The 18140-nt window shown below is 46.9% G+C and overlaps 2 protein-coding genes across 3 annotated transcripts in view; one reads left to right on the top strand and one right to left on the bottom strand.

Moving 5' to 3' along the window:
- Ndrg1 (N-myc downstream regulated 1) overlaps positions 1–6101 on the top strand; it is a 51910-nt gene extending 45809 nt beyond the window's left edge. For both annotated transcript variants that reach the window (XM_010629592.2, XM_010629593.3), the window contains 2 exons: positions 1794–1845; positions 4661–6101. In XM_010629592.2, the coding sequence (XP_010627894.1) occupies positions 1794–1845; positions 4661–4902 (294 nt within the window). In that variant the 3' untranslated portion in view covers positions 4903–6101. The remainder of the gene's footprint in view (positions 1–1793; positions 1846–4660) is intronic.
- Positions 6102–12199: 6098 nt separating this feature from the next.
- Ccn4 (cellular communication network factor 4) overlaps positions 12200–18140 on the bottom strand; it is a 26644-nt gene continuing 20703 nt past the window's right edge. The window contains exon 5 of the mRNA XM_010629591.2: positions 12200–16294. Within this exon, the coding sequence (XP_010627893.1) occupies positions 15995–16294 (300 nt within the window). The 3' untranslated portion in view covers positions 12200–15994. The remainder of the gene's footprint in view (positions 16295–18140) is intronic.

Raw genomic sequence — 18140 nt, 5'->3', positions numbered from 1 at the left:
AGGGACAACAGGCATGTCACAGCAGAAAGAACATGGCACATACAAGACAGTGAAGGTTAACAAGAGAGTTAACGGGGTCTCCCTGTCCCTTGTATCTTATTCAGGCTACTTAGGGCCGGCACCACTCAAACCCTTAATCCTAGTGCCCTGGAGCCTAGCATTGCACCATGAATCAGTCCCGGCTTCACACACTAGATAAAGCCTATGACCACATGAGGCTTTGGGGGCACATCTAGACCCAAAACACAACACCTTTCTTCTGTTTTCTTACTGTTTAGTGTCAGGAATTCTATCTTGAAATGGAATGCTCCATGAAGCTTTTGTTGTCTTTCTTTCCTCCAAACCCTCTCCCTCCTCCTTGTTTCCTTGCTCTACTTGAAATTAGAGCAGATCTTACACTGCCGGTGATTAGGAGTGAGCCGGCCCAGCTGGGGATGCCCTGTTCCTGTGTTTGCTGCCCCCCACCCCCGCAGAGTGTGTGCTTACAAGCAGTCGTCCCACCCTTCATCAAGTTAGACCCTTACAATTGTTCTCAGAGGCAGAAAATGCCAGGATCTGATCTCATTATCACAGAAGAGGACACTGAGGCTCGAATATGGGAGAGTTGGCCCATGGCCACCCAGGAAAGCCCCACTGGGCATGAGTCCCATTCGCAAGCCTGTCTTCTTGGTACTGTCCCATTCTCTGAAGCCTGGACATGCTCCACTTGTCACTTTTTCCACTGTCGCAGGGATCCCAGAGGGCAATTTTGTCATAGCCAAGCGTCACTTGCCACGGTATGGATTGGTGGCAGGAGTCAGAGGGGCTGTAGGGAGGGCTCCCGTTGACTTCTCACTGTAGGAGAATGGGACCCAGGGAAATGGCTGTGAACTCTGCGGCTGGGGGAAGCCTGCAGGTGTGCATGAGAATTCCCTCCTAGTTGACAGGAAGTAGACTGTTTCAGAGGAAGGGCCTGCACCAACAGTGGTCCAACACTTCCTACTCAGCTAAAGTAACCAGTTAGTTAATTATGGTTTGTCTGTCCACCCAAGCATCTAACCATCTGTTCTTCTTTCCATCTTTTTCTCCTTTCATTTGTGTTTTCACCCACCCATCTTTCCTTCCACCCATCTTTGTTCTTTTCATCCACTTATCTATTATCCATCTTCCTTTCTTCTGTCCATCCATTCATCCACCCTTGCACTGAGGCTGGTGGTGAATTACCTTGAGCACATGTGTTCTGGGTTTGGAGGCCTGGGGGTGAATCTGTGGGAGCCACCCCTTATTAGCTGACGATCCTGGGTGGATGATTTTCCTGTTTGGCTCTGCCTGCTATGCCCTGTGTCCATGATAGCATGGATTTCTTACGGTGCTTGGTGGGAGGAGATGAAATGTGTGCTGAGCTGTGGAACCCTTGGTGGCCCAAAAAGTTTGTGATGCTGCTTTGGGTCTGTGCCAGATGTGGGGTGCAGTGCTGTGTCCAGCATGGCCCCAAGAAACACTTAGCAGTTAGGGTGACACCACCCTATTTTACCAGCCAGGAAACCAGCTCAGATGGTCACGTGACTTGTCCCAGTACCTACAGCCATGAAGTGACATTGAACTCTTTCTGCCTGGCCAAAGCTAATGTTAGCCCTGTGAATAGCCCAGAATTTTACCTTTGCTTTTATGTCTTCTCCTGTTAATACATGGCCTTTGTTCATCTCAAGCAAAGCTCTGACATGAGCATAACCAGAGTCCCGGCTGAAGGTGGCCTTTGGCAATCTGGACCTCCTGCTGCTGACCACACTTTCTTTCTCTCCTCTCTTTCACAGCCAGCCAAGCTCGCTGAGGCCTTCAAGTACTTCGTGCAGGGCATGGGATACAGTGAGTGTGGCATCTCCCAGCATGTGGTGGACAGGGGAGGATTGGGAAGGCAAAAGCTGTGCCCTAGCGGGGTTTGGATGAGAAATCTGTATCACACTGGCCAGTTTCTGGGTGTGGAACATTGGCGAGGACAAAGAAAGAAATGTTTGCCATTGTGCGCGACCGAATGGTAGGAAACACCTGAGCAGTGCTCCAGTAGTCAGTTTCACGGTTAGGTGAAACAACATAGTGTACTTACAAAGCCTTAGGCAGCTCTGACGTCACAAGGGGTCACAGCAGTGTGATCTTATGGAACCACTGTCGCATTGCATATACACACTCGATCACTGACCGAAACATTGTTTCATGGCACATGCAGCTGCTGGTCGACCAGAAGTTGCTTTGCACCTCAACTGTTTTAGGCTTAGGTGAGGACTGTCCCAGTAAGCACTAAGAAGACAACAGACAAGAAGCAATCCATGTCTTTTTAATCTTGATTACATGCTTGCTTAAAAGCGTACCCATTGCTCTGAAGAGTCTGAAGACAGTGGCAGTAGTGATGAATGACTGATGAACCCTGTATTTCTTCACGTTTAACCATCGCAATAACCCTACAAAATATTCTTGACCTCGGTTGACATGTGAAGGAATTGTGACTTGTGGAGGTTAAGCAAGCAGCAGCAGAGAAGTGGTCCATGGAGGTTCTGAGCTCTGTGTGCGTGAATGGTGAAGCTACCTAGACTCATGATAGAGTCTATCCTGAGACAGACCAACAGATGAAAGCTTAATCCAGGAACTTGCTGCCCCTGTTTTATTTTGGTGGTCACCCACATACAGCACATTCCAAGCAGAGGCTCACAGGATGCGGGGTAAGCTCCTAGTTGAGGGACGGCCCTGGTCAGGCCTGCTGGCATGTTACTGTGGTTCTGGCCCTGAAGTGGCCCTCTCAGCTCTTCTCGCCCTTGCTTAAAATCTTGCGCGTGCCCTTCTTTGCCAGGAAGGCCTTGAACTTCTAATCTCATTTTCTCCTTAGACCCTTCTCCTGAGTAAGGGAGTAACAGTGTATTTGACAAACCAGCACAGTTCTAAGCTCAGCCTCAGCCATGACTAGCTTCTAGAAGGCCGAGAACGAGGGAACAGGACTTCTATGCTAGGCAAGGTCCCTGTCCCCAGGTGCCCTCTGGCAGCAGAACACATTTGCTCCAAGCCCTCCTGCTTGTCTGCCTGTTTTCCCCACAGGGAGGGGGCAAGCAAATGTGGAAACTGGAGAGAGCCACTGCACAGGCCTTGTTTACCTTGCAGGGCATGAATCGTGGCTCATCTGTCTTGGATCTGACATGGTTTGAATTTCTGCTTCCTGTGTATTCTGGGAGAACAGGGAGCAAAAGCAAGGCCTTGATTTTTTTCCCCCCAAATCAGCTTCTTTTTCAGCTTTTACCCCAATTCAGCTTCTAACAGCCAAAGCATCCTGGCCTGCTTCTCCTCCTTGGAGAAATCCCAGAAGGTACTGCCTGAAGGGACAGAATGCAGCCGTTCATCCCTGCTCACGATGGTGGCCATATGACTGGCACCATGTGTGTGCTTGGCATCCTGGACAGTCACTGTAGCCCTGGAGGGGCAGAGCAAGACTCCCGGAGTTGCAGTCTAGAAGTAAAGATTCAGGGAGAATATGTGAGCCACAGATCTGGGATTGATGTAGATTTTTTTTTTTCTGGATTCAAAAGGAGAGAATCTACTATGTGTGAATATCTGTGGTAGAAAAGCAGCCTTATGACTATCAAGTGGCCATGGCCAGCCGTCCATGGACCCAATGCTGTCCTTTGCTTTGGCAGCTGATGCACGTTACTCAGTGCAGTCTTTGCAGCCCACTTTAGTTGGGTGGAATTTTAGTCTTACTGTGCTGCCATAATAAGCTCTCTCGCAAACTGGGGTCTCAAAATGAGAGGAACTCATTCCCTGGTAGTTTAGGGACTGAAAATGTTACATCAAAGTGTTGACAAGGCTGTACCCCTGAAGGTTGTGGAAGATGCTCTCCTTGCCCCTTCCTGGCCTCTCTTGGAGGGAGCAATCACTGGCCTTCCAAGCCTTGTAGCAGCCTCATTCCAGTCTTTGCCTCCATCTTCCGACTGCCCTCTGCCCCATGTCTGCATCTCTGTTTTATTAAGGACGTGGCCACAGGATTAGGGATCATCCTAATCCATGACAATCTCTTCTTAACTAATTATCTCTGTTTGCAAATAAGGTGCCATTCCGAGGTCCCAGGTGGGCCTGAATTTGGGAGGGGACATTATGCAACCCGGCAGAGGTGGGACCACCCACCTTCTGGGCATTTGAAGTCTTAGAGAAGCTCTCCAAGGATGCTCAGCACCATCACTGGTGCGGGAAGCTAACAGGCCCTTTGGGGGACACAGACAGCTGATGTCTCTGTGGAACACTGGCTGTGGGGCCCTCGTCCCACACCTGTGGGGCTCAAGGACCCATCTGACTGTCCTCAGACACCCTCCCTGCTCCACTGACATCTGCCAGCAAGGGGCAGTGGGCACTGCTATGCAGGCTTGTGTTTACACCCCCAATGTACAGATGAGGACAGGGTGCTCAGAGAGGCGCACCCCCAGAGTTGCACAGCACTTCAGCAAGTGGCACAATTGAGTCTCACACTGAGGTCTGGGCTCAGTGCTCTTTCCGTGTGGGCCTCAGTAGCCCCCTTGAGTGGCAAAGTAGCGGGAGCCTGTATCTGGGTCACTGCAGGACTGAGGTGGGGCTGACGGCCGGACGGTGCGGTCAGCCCCCACGGCCATGTCCTGCCCCATGACCGGCCTGTCTTCTGTCTCCCCAGTGCCCTCTGCCAGCATGACCCGCCTGATGAGGTCCCGCACAGCCTCTGGCTCCAGTGTCACATCCCAGGAAGGTTCCCGCAGCCGCTCCCACACCAGCGAGGGCCCTCGCAGCCGCTCCCACACCAGCGAAGGCCCCCGCAGCCGCTCCCACACCAGCGAGGGAGCCCACCTGGACATCACCCCCAACTCCGGGGCCAGCGGGAACAACGCCGGGCCCAAGTCCATGGAGGTGTCCTGCTAGGAAGCCTATGCCGGCACTCCGGACTCGTATCTCTGTAATGGCCTCTCCTCCCATCTTCCCTGCCCAGGCCTGCCACCCTGCGCTAACGTGGTATTAATCCGAAGCTTATTTTGAAAGCGTGAGCTCTGACCATGTACAGCTTGGGTCTGTCCAGGGCCCCTTGTGGAACGAGGGTGAGGTGGCTGGGGACCAAAGGACAGCAGCAGCTCAGTGTCCTGTTTTCATTAACTCATGGCCTGGTTGCCATTCTCTTACCTGTTCTCAGAGACACCAAACTGCCAAAAGCTAGAAACAGAGTAGCACACACTTCCCCATCCTGGCTCAGCAGCCTGAGGCGCTGGCCTTTTGCCAGCCCACCGACTTCCTGTTTCCTCTCCAACTGAAGCCAAGCTGACTGGGTTCCTGTAGGGAAACCATCTCTGACTGGGGATTGGGGAGGGCCAGAGCAGTGAAGTGTGGGTGCATCATTTAAGTATGTAAAACAGGAAGAGGGAAGGCAGAAGTGGAATTGACATGGAGCCTAGAAGCATTTGGAAAACCAAATCCACGTAGCTCACTTTCTCCAAATCAGTTTTGAAAGCTGGTGCATATGTGAACTTTTGAGTGCCGGAGCACATGTGCCTGTTTTTCTGGCATCTTTTAACATACAATGAAATCAGGCAGCATGCTCTGCCAGCTTCACAAAAAGACAGCTTTGGCAGACATTGGTGTCACAGTGTCGTAAGGCTTTAGATGTGCTGTTGGCCTCCTCCACTGCCCCTACCTCCCACCCCACATCCTGAAGTGAGTGGTTAGCTTTGTCCTCGGGGAAGATCGGTAGATTTCTAGTGGCATTCTTTGAAATGGAGCAAGCAGCATTCCAGCCAGCTGAGATGAGTCTGTGCAGGGAAGCAGGAAATGGGGCTGGGAGTGGGATCCGGATGACCAGACTAAGTGCTTTCCAGAGAATCCAGTATAATGGTGATTATTTCAGTGGGCCCCACCCTGTTTCCCAGGAATCTTGTGTGACTGGGTTAAATCCGGGCTCCCCTGGTTCTCTGCTGAGGTTGATTTTGAACTTGATTGCTGAATGTCTCTGACCCAAGACTTACTGGGTCTTCAGATACACTTTTTTGGTCTTACATAAGGAATGGGAATTTGCATGGGTCATGGGCTGAGGAAATGTGAGGGTCCTGGGATCTGTATTCCCTGTGAATACCTCTCCCTGTCCTGCCTTCCTGCCCCTCTAACCTCCTCCTGCTGACCCGGTGGCACCACTGACACTCCTAAAAGATGCCAGCACAGCTGTCCAGTTCCTGTGCTGCTGCCTTCTGATTTCCACTTTGGCTAACCTTGGATTTTCTCATAGCGGGTTTGATCAGATGGATCGAACACGGTGTATCAGCCACTGGGGTTTGGTGATTCCTAGGAACCTAGAGTTGGTAGAAGGAAGTACAGTCATGCCTCCTAGGTGGCTGAGAGGCAAAAATTCAGTTGACCTGCCAACTACCACCTTGGAGACTTCCCCTGACCTTGTGCTGAAAAGATCAGAGACCCAGGAGAGAGTGGCTGAGTGTGGACCAGAAGCTGCTGTACAAGTCTTTCCAGAGGGGTTTCTTAATGAGATATTTGTATTTATTTCCAGACCAATAAATTTGTAACTTTGCAACGGCTTGTGTCTTTTGCTCTATCTGAGGGGTTGTATATGGACACTGAGGTGGGGAATGGGACTTTAATGAGGGGGTGGATTGTCTTTGTTCCCCAGGCTCCTGTCATAGCCCCCTCACCCCAGGAAGTCAGTTTTAGAGCAGCAGAATGTACTAGGAATACAGCCACACCGACAACTAAATTGTCTACTAGCCACATTAAAAATGTTGAAAGAGGGGCTGGGGATTTAGCTCAGTGGTGCCGCCGTCTGCCTCACAAGCACAAGGACCCAAGTTTGATCCCTGGTACAAATTTTTTTTAAAAAAACGTGGAAACAAACAGGAGAAATTAACTTTCATAATGCATCTCATTTAACCCAGAAGATCCTTTATATTGCCATTTGTAGCAAACTTATCAATTAGACATTTAATGAATTCCCTTTTCTGTGCCAAGAAACCCAATGTGTGGTTTCCCCTTCACATCTCACTCAAGTCCAGCCTGCCACACACACATCAGGGGCCCAGCACCTGGATCAGCACAGTGGCAAGAGAATAAACCCTTTTACTCTGCAATTAGGAGGCATCATCTTTATTTTAAAAGGTTGTTTTTATTACCGGAAGGTATGTGGAATGATCATGGCTTTTCTCACGCTCAGTGAAAACTACCATAGTATTTGCTTTCCCCTGTACATTTTTGAACATGTAAACAGGCTTTATGTAACTTCCCATCTTATTTCAGCTTTGGATTAAAACCAGCTTAAAATTTACAGGGCAGTTGCCATGATAACACAGTGTCACCCTAATCCCCACTGTCCAGCTCCTGTTCTCCACATTACAGTAGAAGGGAGCATTTGTCAAACAGTGAAGTTTGCCTGTCCCCTCAGCTTCAGATTTTCTTGGGATTTCACTTGTTCTCCTTGAGGGTCCTTTTTCTGTCCAGGGTCCCTTGCAAATGACCCCAGCAAATCTAATTTCATGTCTCCATGCTTCCTCAGGTGTGTTGCGTTTTTTTCAAAATTCCCTTGCCTTTGGACTGTACTGAGAAGCAATGGGCAGGGGTTTTTGGAGAAGGTCCTGCAGGGAGGGGGAGGTGTGGGGTTTTTCTCATGGTTCACCTGGTAGGAGATCCACAGAGATGAAGCCCTCATCACATCGTATGGAGGAACATAGTATCAGCATGGTTTACCATGGGTGAGATTGACCTTTCTCACCTGCCCTGTGTTCCTTGGCTTTTCCAGCAAGTCACTAAGTGTCGCTCACCCCAGTACCTCCATTATGTAAGGTAACATGGTCTTTCTCACCTCTCCTGAAGAGCTGGCTGCTTAGCTACATGATGAGATATGAGCCTTCCAAGGTCTGCATCATAGAACAGGGAGCAGATTTGTCATGATCCGTGGACTCTGCTGTCCAGGAAGTAGGCAAGAAATACCCCAGGGTGTTGACTCTGCACAGGAGGAGGAGGTGCCCCTATAGGGGTGCCCGCTTGGGCACCAGCACAGAGGGTGGATGAGCTATGTGTGTGAGGAGCCTACAGTGTGCACCCAAGTGGGTGGCCTGGGATACTGTGCAGGACAAGACAGGAAGCCAGTGGGGTGGTCTTGGGGAAAGGCTGGTCCCCCACAGTTCTGTCTCCTGTCCCATCTAAGTCCAAGGAGAAGGCAGCCTTTTTTGAGCCTCTTTGGTAAGTCAGAGAAGCCTTCTTATCCCCTTCCAAAGAATTTAAATGAGTAAAATAAAATCCATGAAATTATCATAAAAAAATCAGACACATTGAAGTACGATTACTCAAACATTACACATGTACTTCCTTAATGGTTAAATAGAAGCTTGAGTCAGTTCCCAGTGTGACTGCAATTTCCAAGTAATGACGAGCATGCTTTGAGACAGCCACCTCAGCTGTGAAGAGACCCTGCCTATGATCACAGCTGGCAATGTTGGTGGGATTTGTTGCCTACATTTATAGAGAGATGAGTGCTAAATTGCAACTAGAGGCTAGAGAAACAGATACATTTTGCTCCATCCTAGGACAGGGCCACTAGCATCTATTCATGGATCCCCCAAGGGTCTAAAGAGCGCTCATGAAGAAGCTTTGTTTCCCAAGTTGGGCAGGAAGCACATTGGTTCACAGGTAGCAGTACCCTTCTTTCCTGCTTTGAGTCCAGTAAGGTCCAGTAGAGGGCAGTGAGCTGTCTTAATCCAGCTCAGGGAATGGGGTGGCACAGAGACCACTGGACTTGCTGGGTCAGGCTTGGAAGTCCAGGTATAGCTTGGGAATTTGCCCAGTAGGATGCTACTGAGAGGTGAGGTGCCAGGGGCTGCTTTGCCAGCTATGGATCTACTTCTTCTGCTCTAGCGGCTTGTATGGGTTTCATTTCATATCCCCAGCCTTGCCTTTTAGTAACAGTTGGGAGACCAAGCATGCACTGGGCTCAGCCACAGGTAGGGTCTGCCAGGACCTCTGAGTCTTCTGAAGCCACGTCCTCATAGCTGCTTCTCAGGCACAGCTCACCCTGAGTTGCCGGATCGGCCCCCAGATGCAAGTCCATCTGCTCGTGTATCTGTGTCAGGCTGCTTAGGCTGTGGGAAACCCTTCCCTGGTGTCCTCTGTGAACCAAGGAGCTGAAGCCTTGGGTTAGAAATAGGAGTCGGGGAGGGGTCTGAACAAATAAATCAGCCTCCTTTCTCAGGTCAGATTTCTCTGTAACTCAAGCATGAAATGTTAGCCCTAACCAAAGGGCTATCTGACCTTTCCATTCTTGAACTTCAAGCCAGTCAAAGCTTTTTGTTTTTTAAGGAGAGGAACCTAACTGGTCCAGTTTGGCTCAGATGTCCAATCAGCTATGCTGTGCTCAAGTCCTGCCACTCCTACCCCTCATCCTCAGCAGCAGGGCCTCTGAAGAATGGGAAGAAGAGTTGATGTGTCCTTTGTCCACAAGCAAACTACTGTAGGGCATCGCTTCCTCATCCTGTCACTGAGAAGCATTTCCTGAATGCCCAGTTCTTCCCAGGAGGCAAGAGAAATGGCACCTGAAACTTCGCCATGCAGGTCACTGTGTGTATCCTTCACCCCGCAAGCTAGTGAGTTCTTATTTTAGGGTCTTCAGGGTTAGCCCAGAATCAAACACCTAACAGGAGAATTTTGATAAACAAGCAGATGGACACTTTCTCTTCCAACAGGAATACTGAGTATGTGTTATAGTATCACCTTATACATTGTCAGGAAGATGCCATTTGCTTCACAGATAAGGAAGACAGCTCAGAGATTAAACAACTTCCCCGGCCATTTCTAGACTGATCATATCCCTTGGTGCCTGCTAAAATCATTCACTGGGCACACACATTACTCTCACCGACACCAATGGAGATCTCAGGGTTATGGGCTGGTGAGCTCCCCAGACTAAGATGTGGATGCCCACAAGGTATTAGTGGCTTGGGGTGTGTCTGTTCTTCTGCTGAACCATCTACTCAGACAGTCAACCGGTTTTTATGATGATTTTCATGGGGTTTTTAATCTCTCCCCTCTTTTTGGCTGGTGGCTGAAATTGTCTCACTGTTGCCCATAACCTTGCTTCTTCTCTCCCTTTTTATGGAACTGGCTGATAAATCTACATTGTCAGGATTGTGTAAAAACCAAGAGTAAGGAGGCTCAGAGTAGAGATCCAGAGACATTCTGTACAGCATGTTTGAGATGTCATGTGGATTTTATTCCCCCTTTCTTTTCTCCTTGCAAGTCTCTTTCACTAAGTTCTACATTCAGAGAGAATCCAGACTCAGGTAGAGGTTGGGTTTCTGACGACAGAGGAAGACTCTGATTTTTTGTTTTGTGAGACGAGACTACATGAAATCCTGATATGTTCACCATGTACTCTTTTTAGAGGTGGAGTCTCACTGTGTTGCTCAGGGTGTCCTCAAATCCCTCAGCTCATGAGATCTTCCTGCCTCAATTTTGTGAGTAGCTGGGACTACAGTTGTGTGCAACGGCACCCAGAAACCACTCTACTTTTTATAATAAAATGTTCTGGCTATATTCCCCAAGTCCCATTTTCCCAAAACCTCAGACATCTGCTATCCTTGGAAATATCTGTCAAAATCCACACATTTCGCTCAATCTCTCATATCACACCATGATCCAACTTCCAATTTTGAAAACAATTACCCTTCATAATAGAAGTATTCTTGGAAACAGTTTGTGAGACAAATTTTGTTAGTGGAATCAAGCCTCCGCTTGACCTTTGCTGTGATATCATCATGTGTTTTGGGACAGTAGATGTGGGATCTGGCCAGAAGGGATCAAAAGGGACATTCATTGCATCTGTCCCAGCCATCTGCATATCTGCTCACACAGCTGAGCACATGCTCTGGTCTGGGCTGGGTGTGGGAGGCACAGAGAAGAGTAGCATGTTCTTTCTGCCTTAAAGAAGCTGGGCCACAAATAAAGTTACAAAATGAAACAAAACCAGTTTTTAAAAAAGTGACTGCTATGGTTTACATCTAGATCTTCCCTCAAAGTCTCATGTGTTCAGAAGTGGGGCTTTTCAAAGGTGATTGAATTGTGAGACCACCGCATTCCTTGGTGGATTGATCCATTGAACCATTGATAAGCTTATGGCCCAATGCTCTGTGAAGAGGCGGGGCCTCATTGAAAGAGCTGTGTCACCACTGGAGGGTGCATCTCCTTCCCCAGCTCCTCCCTTCTTTCTCTGCTTCCTGGCCATGAGACTAGCAACTTTCCTGTGACAGGCCATTCCACCATGATGTTTCTACCTTGGAGTCAGATGACCATGGACTGAATCCTCTGAACATGGAACAAAATTAGACCTCTCTGCTCCTTTAAGTTGTAGGTTTTGGGGACTGTGTCCCAGCAATGGAAAAATTGGCTGATACAGTGACTAAGTGGCCTATGATTAAGTCAGAGAGCGTTCGACAGATGTGGATGACACTTTATATCTACCAAAGGGTAAATAAGTTAAATGTGTAGACACACACATTGATGCTAATCCATGCTATAGTCTGGTTGATTCCTCTAAGTGTATGAGGAAACAGAATCAGCTAACAACAGATGGGCTTACTAAGGGTTTTCTATGTTTTCAGCTCTATTTTAAAAAATTGTATGCAATGTACATCATGCCAAGGGGTAGAGATGATCATTTTGTGCATTTCCCTGTTGAGGATACCAAGGCCTGGATGACTTAGTGAGGAACTCAAATAAGGGTTAGTACACTCAAATGTCTTGGAGCACAGTGTCAGGCCTTTTTCCTTGTATACCATAGCTCCCCCTCCTCTTCCTGTGCTCTACTGCTCCTCAGGCTCATCCATCTATTTCTGCTTCCTCCACCCCTACATAGGTCAGAAACTGGTCCCTGACCTCAGGATAATGAGAATTGTTGAAGATATAGAAAATCATTGAATAAATGAATGACTCAGTGAATGGTAAACATTTCTCTTGCATTGAGAAGGTGTCATTCATTGACAGCTCTGGTCTTTTCTGAATTCCAGAATCTATATTCCTAAGCCCATTTCCAAACTATTAAACCATTTTGTAACCTCTCTCTACAAAATATCTGAAATGCATGCCCCACCCTCAAAGCACGGATTGAATGTGTTCAGTGCCCCATCTTTGCCTCATAACTGAATGCACAAGAAAATCCACCTACTCCTCTAAGTTACTTCGCTGATGATTTATTGCTTTAAAGAGGAAAGCTGCAAACAAAGAACTTGAGCAATAAAAATCTTTCACATTGAACAATATGTTCTATGCTATACAAATCATGAGAAAAATGAGAAATACTGTACAACATGACAGATTGCCCAAGAGCTCTTTTCCCTCTAATGGGAAATTTTAAGGCACTTCTTCATATGGATCATTTGGTCACTTACAAAAATGGCATTGGGACTATTTCAATATTAAATCACATTTTGAAAATGATACATACATACATATACATACACACATGTATAGGTGTGGGAATACCTAGTTAATTGTCATAAACATTCGTGATTCCCAGCTATGCATCAAAATAAGTCCTTAAAAAGCAGTAATATCATTCAACATAAGGGTTCCAGGATGTATTACTTCTCCACAATCATTATGCATACATAGGATTATATCAGAGTATAGACAATCATACTATTTGAATCTGCTTTCTTTAATCACTCTCTAAATCACCTTCAAAACTGACAGTGCAGCTACTGTCAATGAAACACTCCCCGTAAAGTCTTCCTGTGATTCAGGGCAGGATAACTAGGCTTGGTCCCAGGGGAGACGCCTCAGGTGTCAGAGGGGTTTGCCATCCTGGTCTGCTGTTCTCTAGCTGATAAAACTTTAAGCAAATTACTTAACTCTGTAAGATTTGGCTATCTTCTATCTAAGGACAATGGTAATGCCACATCTCCTGAGTTCACTCTAAAAATGGAATGAGATATGGCAGTAAAGCACCGAGCAGCAGGCCTGGTATGTACCAGAGGCTCCCTGATCCCTTCTCAGGGTTTAGCAGGAATCAGTGGTTTAATGAGCTTAGGACTCCCTTCCTCTGTCAGGTAACACACCAGGGAAAGTTGCTGATGGTTTTAACATGAAAATTTTTTTCCCTGAAGATTAAGTAATCCAGAGTGAGCCTCTCTTTCATCTCAGAACAGAGTCTCAAGGGAGTCCAAGTCCTTGGTCTCTTTGAAGTCTTGCCAGTGACAGTCTCAGAAGAGTCATCCAGATTCTACCTGAGGGCTGCCCAAAAGGCAAGGTAGAGTAAATTAAGCTTGGGTTTGAGTCCCAAATTCTCAGTCCCTTCAAATCTCAGAGTTTTCAAATATAAAAGAGAAGACAGGTGTAGCAACATTGCTGTGATACACGATGAGATAATGCAAAACTTGGCTTAGTGGTTGGCACTCACTACAGAATCAATAAATGGAAATGAGTTTCAATATGATTATTCTTAATGTTTCTTAAATTGGGGCACTCATCATGGCAGCATAATTCTATTAGAAAGAGCTTATTCAAAGAAGGGCCTAAGTAACCCTTCCATATGACTTCAACTCATTGTTCAAAGATGTTCTCTTTAGACCTGCATGGGCCAGATCCGTTTCTCAAAACCAACAGTAACTGGGTAACACCGCCATCCCATTCCCTATTCCAAGATAACCCCTAACTCCTTCAACCAGGTTTCCTACGATCTTGGGAGCTATGCTCAGTTCCCCAACTGGGATACAAATCTATTTAGATCATAGCTCTTGAAGTTCTCCTGATTTTATATGGGGTGAGTTGTTTTCTAGCCTTGTAGATGGTAGGTATTTCTTTTCCAAGAAAATCCAACAAGACTCCCAACAGAGATGATGGATGGAGTAAGTTCTTGTTACATGAGAATTCTTGTACATACATGAATATACATTTCTTTAAGTGGCACTTAATATAAGATTTTCACTGACAAAAATTAGATTTTCACACAAATGCAAGAAGAAAGCTTCTAAAATAAATGTAGAAACATATGTACAACTTATTTTATTTACCAAATACCTATTGAGAATCACTGTATGCCTTGCACTGTGCTAAGCCTTTGGGAGGTCATAGTAAGGAGGGCAAATTCCTGATCTTTTTTTTCTGTTGAGGAAACCCTCTGCAGGCTGCATGTAATTTCTTCACGAATAACTACACATCAGCCCAGTAAGCACTGCTAAGTAAAAACATTCACTTATAAATGCATGACCCAAGCTGGTTCATATTTGAAGGAGGGGATGATCTCAAGGAATGCATAATTTTTGTCTATTCTACTTTTGGGAGATGCTGAAGTGCCTAAATTATTGGAAAATCAGACACTTCTTTTGGAAAAGAAAAGCTAGAAAGACAATAATCAAAAGCAAAAAATGAGATCAAGAGTTGCTTCTTTTACTGTTTGGCTATTCTAGCACATTTGAAAGCTCAAGAAAAGTATGAATTATGAAGTCAGTCCAATTTGGACTTCAATTCCAATTCCCTCATTTACCTGATGGGTGACTCTGGTCAAGTTTTTCTTTGCCTTTCTGAGCTTCCATTTCACATTTGTAAACTTTGAAATGATAACAAGAACTTCTCAATACTATTGTGAAGATTCAATAAGCAAGTGTCTGGAAAGCATGGAGAACCATGTCTAGTACAGAGAAGATACTGAATCAAAGAATATGACAGTAATATATCCTAGTAATGAAATAAATAAGAGTTTCATTTCCATTTATAACAACCTTCTCTTTTCTTTTAGCCTTAGTTATTATTATTTTTGTTGGCTTTTAACCTCTATTAAATGGATTTCCATATCTAAGCAACTGCTCAGCTTCTGTCTTTGGACCTGAAAACTGAATTGCTTTGACCCGCCAACCCAAGGTCTATGAAATAAGTCCCTGCATCATAAAGCAATGTGTCCTGGGTCCAGGGACCTCAGGATCTTGCAGCCTCCCTCCCCTGAGGCCACCTCAGGTGGATGCAATGTGGTCCCACTTCTTGGTTTGACCCATACCTTGCCTAATGGCCTGGTTTGGACTTCAGAGGACACTTCAGAGGATACTAAGGTTCATAAGAGTAGAAGTATCTTCCAGGACACCCGTGTCAGGCACAGAAGGGCTCTACCACTTTCCAAGTGGCCTGGGAAGAAATAGGGTCAGTATGCAAGGGAAGTCCCAGCCAGGGCCCACAGAAATGCCAGCCAGCAGTCACTGAGTTCTTTGGTCTATTGTGCTTCTGAAACTGGCTTACCTTGCTGTGACCCTGCACTGTCTACTGGGTGCTTTCCCCATGGACAAAAGTAAAATTACTCAAATCACATTTTGGATTGAGATGAACCCAGTCTGAACCCTTCTTAGTGCAGGAGTAAAGAGAAATGGAAGCTCTGCAATGTCCAGGTTGACAAATACAACTCTTCTCTGATCATCAAACCCAAACAACTATTCAACTCACTTGACAAATGTCTGGTGTTGCTGTGGTGCAGAAATCTTTGGAATCACGGCTTCCTTTGGCATACTATGGATGGAAATGCCAGTCAGTGGACTACATGAAAGGGTCCACATAATCACTTCCATTGTCCCTAGTCCCATCCATTCTCCCGTGTAGACCTAAGAGCTCCATGGAGTTGGCCACTAGAAGAGAATCTGTGACACTGGATATTTAGCTGGTTCCATTCCTCAGGACCTGGACAAGATCCAGCAGGACTTCCAATGGCTCAGCAAGGATGAGATTGCTTTGATCAGAATAGCTAGAAACAGGTACTTTCTTTCATGTGATGCAGAGTGCCACCCAAGGTGGCACCTATTGTTTGGGTCTCAGTAGCACCATCACGGATCATCTTGGTGGTGGAAGACGGAAAGGGAGCTGAAGGTCCACATTGGAGCTTTTAGAAGTGAGTAAGAACCGGACAAAAGAAGGCTCAATTGTGATGCTGGTGGCCTCAGAGTGCTGGCTGGTTTACAAGCATTTAGCCAGGTCCCAAACCTCATGATTTGTGCCCCATTTAGTTGGCAATTTCTGAGATGTCAGGGTAGAGTTCCAAGTCAGCAAAGATATCATTAGGATTCCTGCAGGTCAGGTTGCAGAAGCAAGCATTGATCCACAGGACCTTGCGGGAGAAGCCAGGCCCCTCAGGACACTGGAAGGAGACCTCGATGGTCTTGGACTTGTAGGGGATGCAGCACCTGTTGTCTGTGCAGACTCCACAGTACTTGGGCCGGTAGGAGTGGGTGCTGACGCAGCCCGCAAGAGTGAAGTTCATGGGTGCATCTGGCTGGAACACAGCCAGACACTTCTTCCCTTCCTGTAGGAAATGGGAGGAGCTCTCAGTTGAGATGCTCAGGGCATGGACAATCACCATCTTCCCCCCAGCCCTTCTCACTCACTATGTACTTTGTCTTACTCTTAGACTTATAGCACCTTGAGCAAGGAAAAGCATTAACAAATAAACACAAGACCCAGGCACATTAGCCAGAGGTAAAATGAGGATCACGAAGCAATCGCCTTGCTGAGGTTAGACCTCAAAGCCTATAACCTCTCATAAACTTTTGCCTTGCCCATGCCCATTTGTCACAGTTTTGCCAACATGGGGAGACTTGGTATCTCTTTCAGCCGCCCTGGCTCCAAAGCTCGCCAGTGACAGGGCTGGCATGGGTGCTGCACAATCTGGGCAGGCTTTACCCGAGCTTCGCTCCTGTGCCTACCCCAGCCTCTCTTGTACATGGACTACATAGCCGATTCAACTGCGCTGACATCACTGAGAGGTGACTCTGTCCTTCCGTGGGGCTGCGGACCACCTGGGGTTCTTTTTGCATCTCCATGGCACATGAGATGTGATTGAAAAATAGGGCGACTGTTTAAGTTTTCAAACAACGTGTTATAGTAAAAAGCATATTGCCATTGATTCTTGTCAAAGTACTTCCCCTCGTTGAGATCACACCTCTCCCACCATTTGTCCTGCTTCTGGAGCAGCTCTGGAGGTCTTCCGTGGTAAATGCCTGTAGTCGTGCTGTCGCGCCTGTCTCAGTGTCCTGAATCAATTCAGAACATCTACATTTGCGCTCATTTTACTTTAGGGAAGAGCTAGACGTTCCAAGGTGCCAGATCCAGTGAATCAAATGGACGAGGACATGCTGTCGTGTTATTTATGAGCCTGTCTTACCCTTGGGTGCCGCCTGGCCACAGGTTGCACCATATTTTTTTTTTTAATCAGACTTCACAAAGCCACTCACTAAGAGGACTTCCAGTACTGCTTCAGAAGGTGACGTGAAAGATGGGATGAGTGTGTTTAAATTGAAGGGGGAGTGTTTTGGGAGGCATCAATGGCAATGTCTCTCTTACTGCAACAATTTTTTAAGTTTAAACACGCACCACATATTTTGATCACCTCTTGCAATGTCATGCCTGGTGCGGAGTAGGCACTTACTAAACATGTTGGACTAATGGTTCCTGGAGCCTGCTACGTCCAGAAATGGCAGAGCTGGGGTAAAGCAGATCCAGGCGTGAAGTGCATATGTTCATGAAACCCATTTAGAACACATAATCGTGGGCACAAAATTGGGTGCTGGCATTTCTTTAGCTGCTGGTGTCGTTCCATTCATGTTCTCAACTCAGACTGTCTATGGAGGATCTGCTGAGCAGGAAGCTCTGAGCACACAACGGCCAGCACAATGAGGGAAATAGAAAGGAAGAAAGAGGAAGCAAAGAGAAGAAAAAGGAGAAAGAGGAGGAGTGCATCTAAGAAACCAACAAGAGATGGATGGGGAAGTTGTTCCCGGGGACAGGGAGTGAGGCTGGATATTGGAAAATTACAGCAGGAAGCTGGGCTGTCTTGCCTGCTAGGAAACCTCCCCTCAGCCCCTCCAGAAATCACCTGAGCTCCAAAATGGAGCCAGAACTGAGCTTTGCTTCATTTTGTTTTGTTTTGGATGTGACTCTTGGCTAAGGCATGAGCAGGGAGTTTTGAGTTAAGCAAGCAAGATTCCGGCCTGCCTGAGCACCAGGACATAGCCTATGGGCTCCCTCATGCTTTATTTTCATTATCTGAGACTCTCGAAGCGGGAAGGGACTTTAGAGATGAATACAAACATGGTGACAGTGGTATCTGAGGCTCAGCAATGGGAGGAACTTGGCCAGTCGTGTGCTTACAA

The sequence above is a fragment of the Fukomys damarensis genome, unplaced genomic scaffold (assembly GCF_012274545.1).
Source record: "Fukomys damarensis isolate Sample0158 unplaced genomic scaffold, DMR_v1.0_HiC HiC_scaffold_5, whole genome shotgun sequence".
NCBI classification, from domain to species: domain Eukaryota; kingdom Metazoa; phylum Chordata; class Mammalia; order Rodentia; family Bathyergidae; genus Fukomys; species Fukomys damarensis.
The sequence above is the reverse complement of the archived record's forward strand: the minus strand, read 5'-3'. Positions and strand labels throughout refer to the sequence as shown.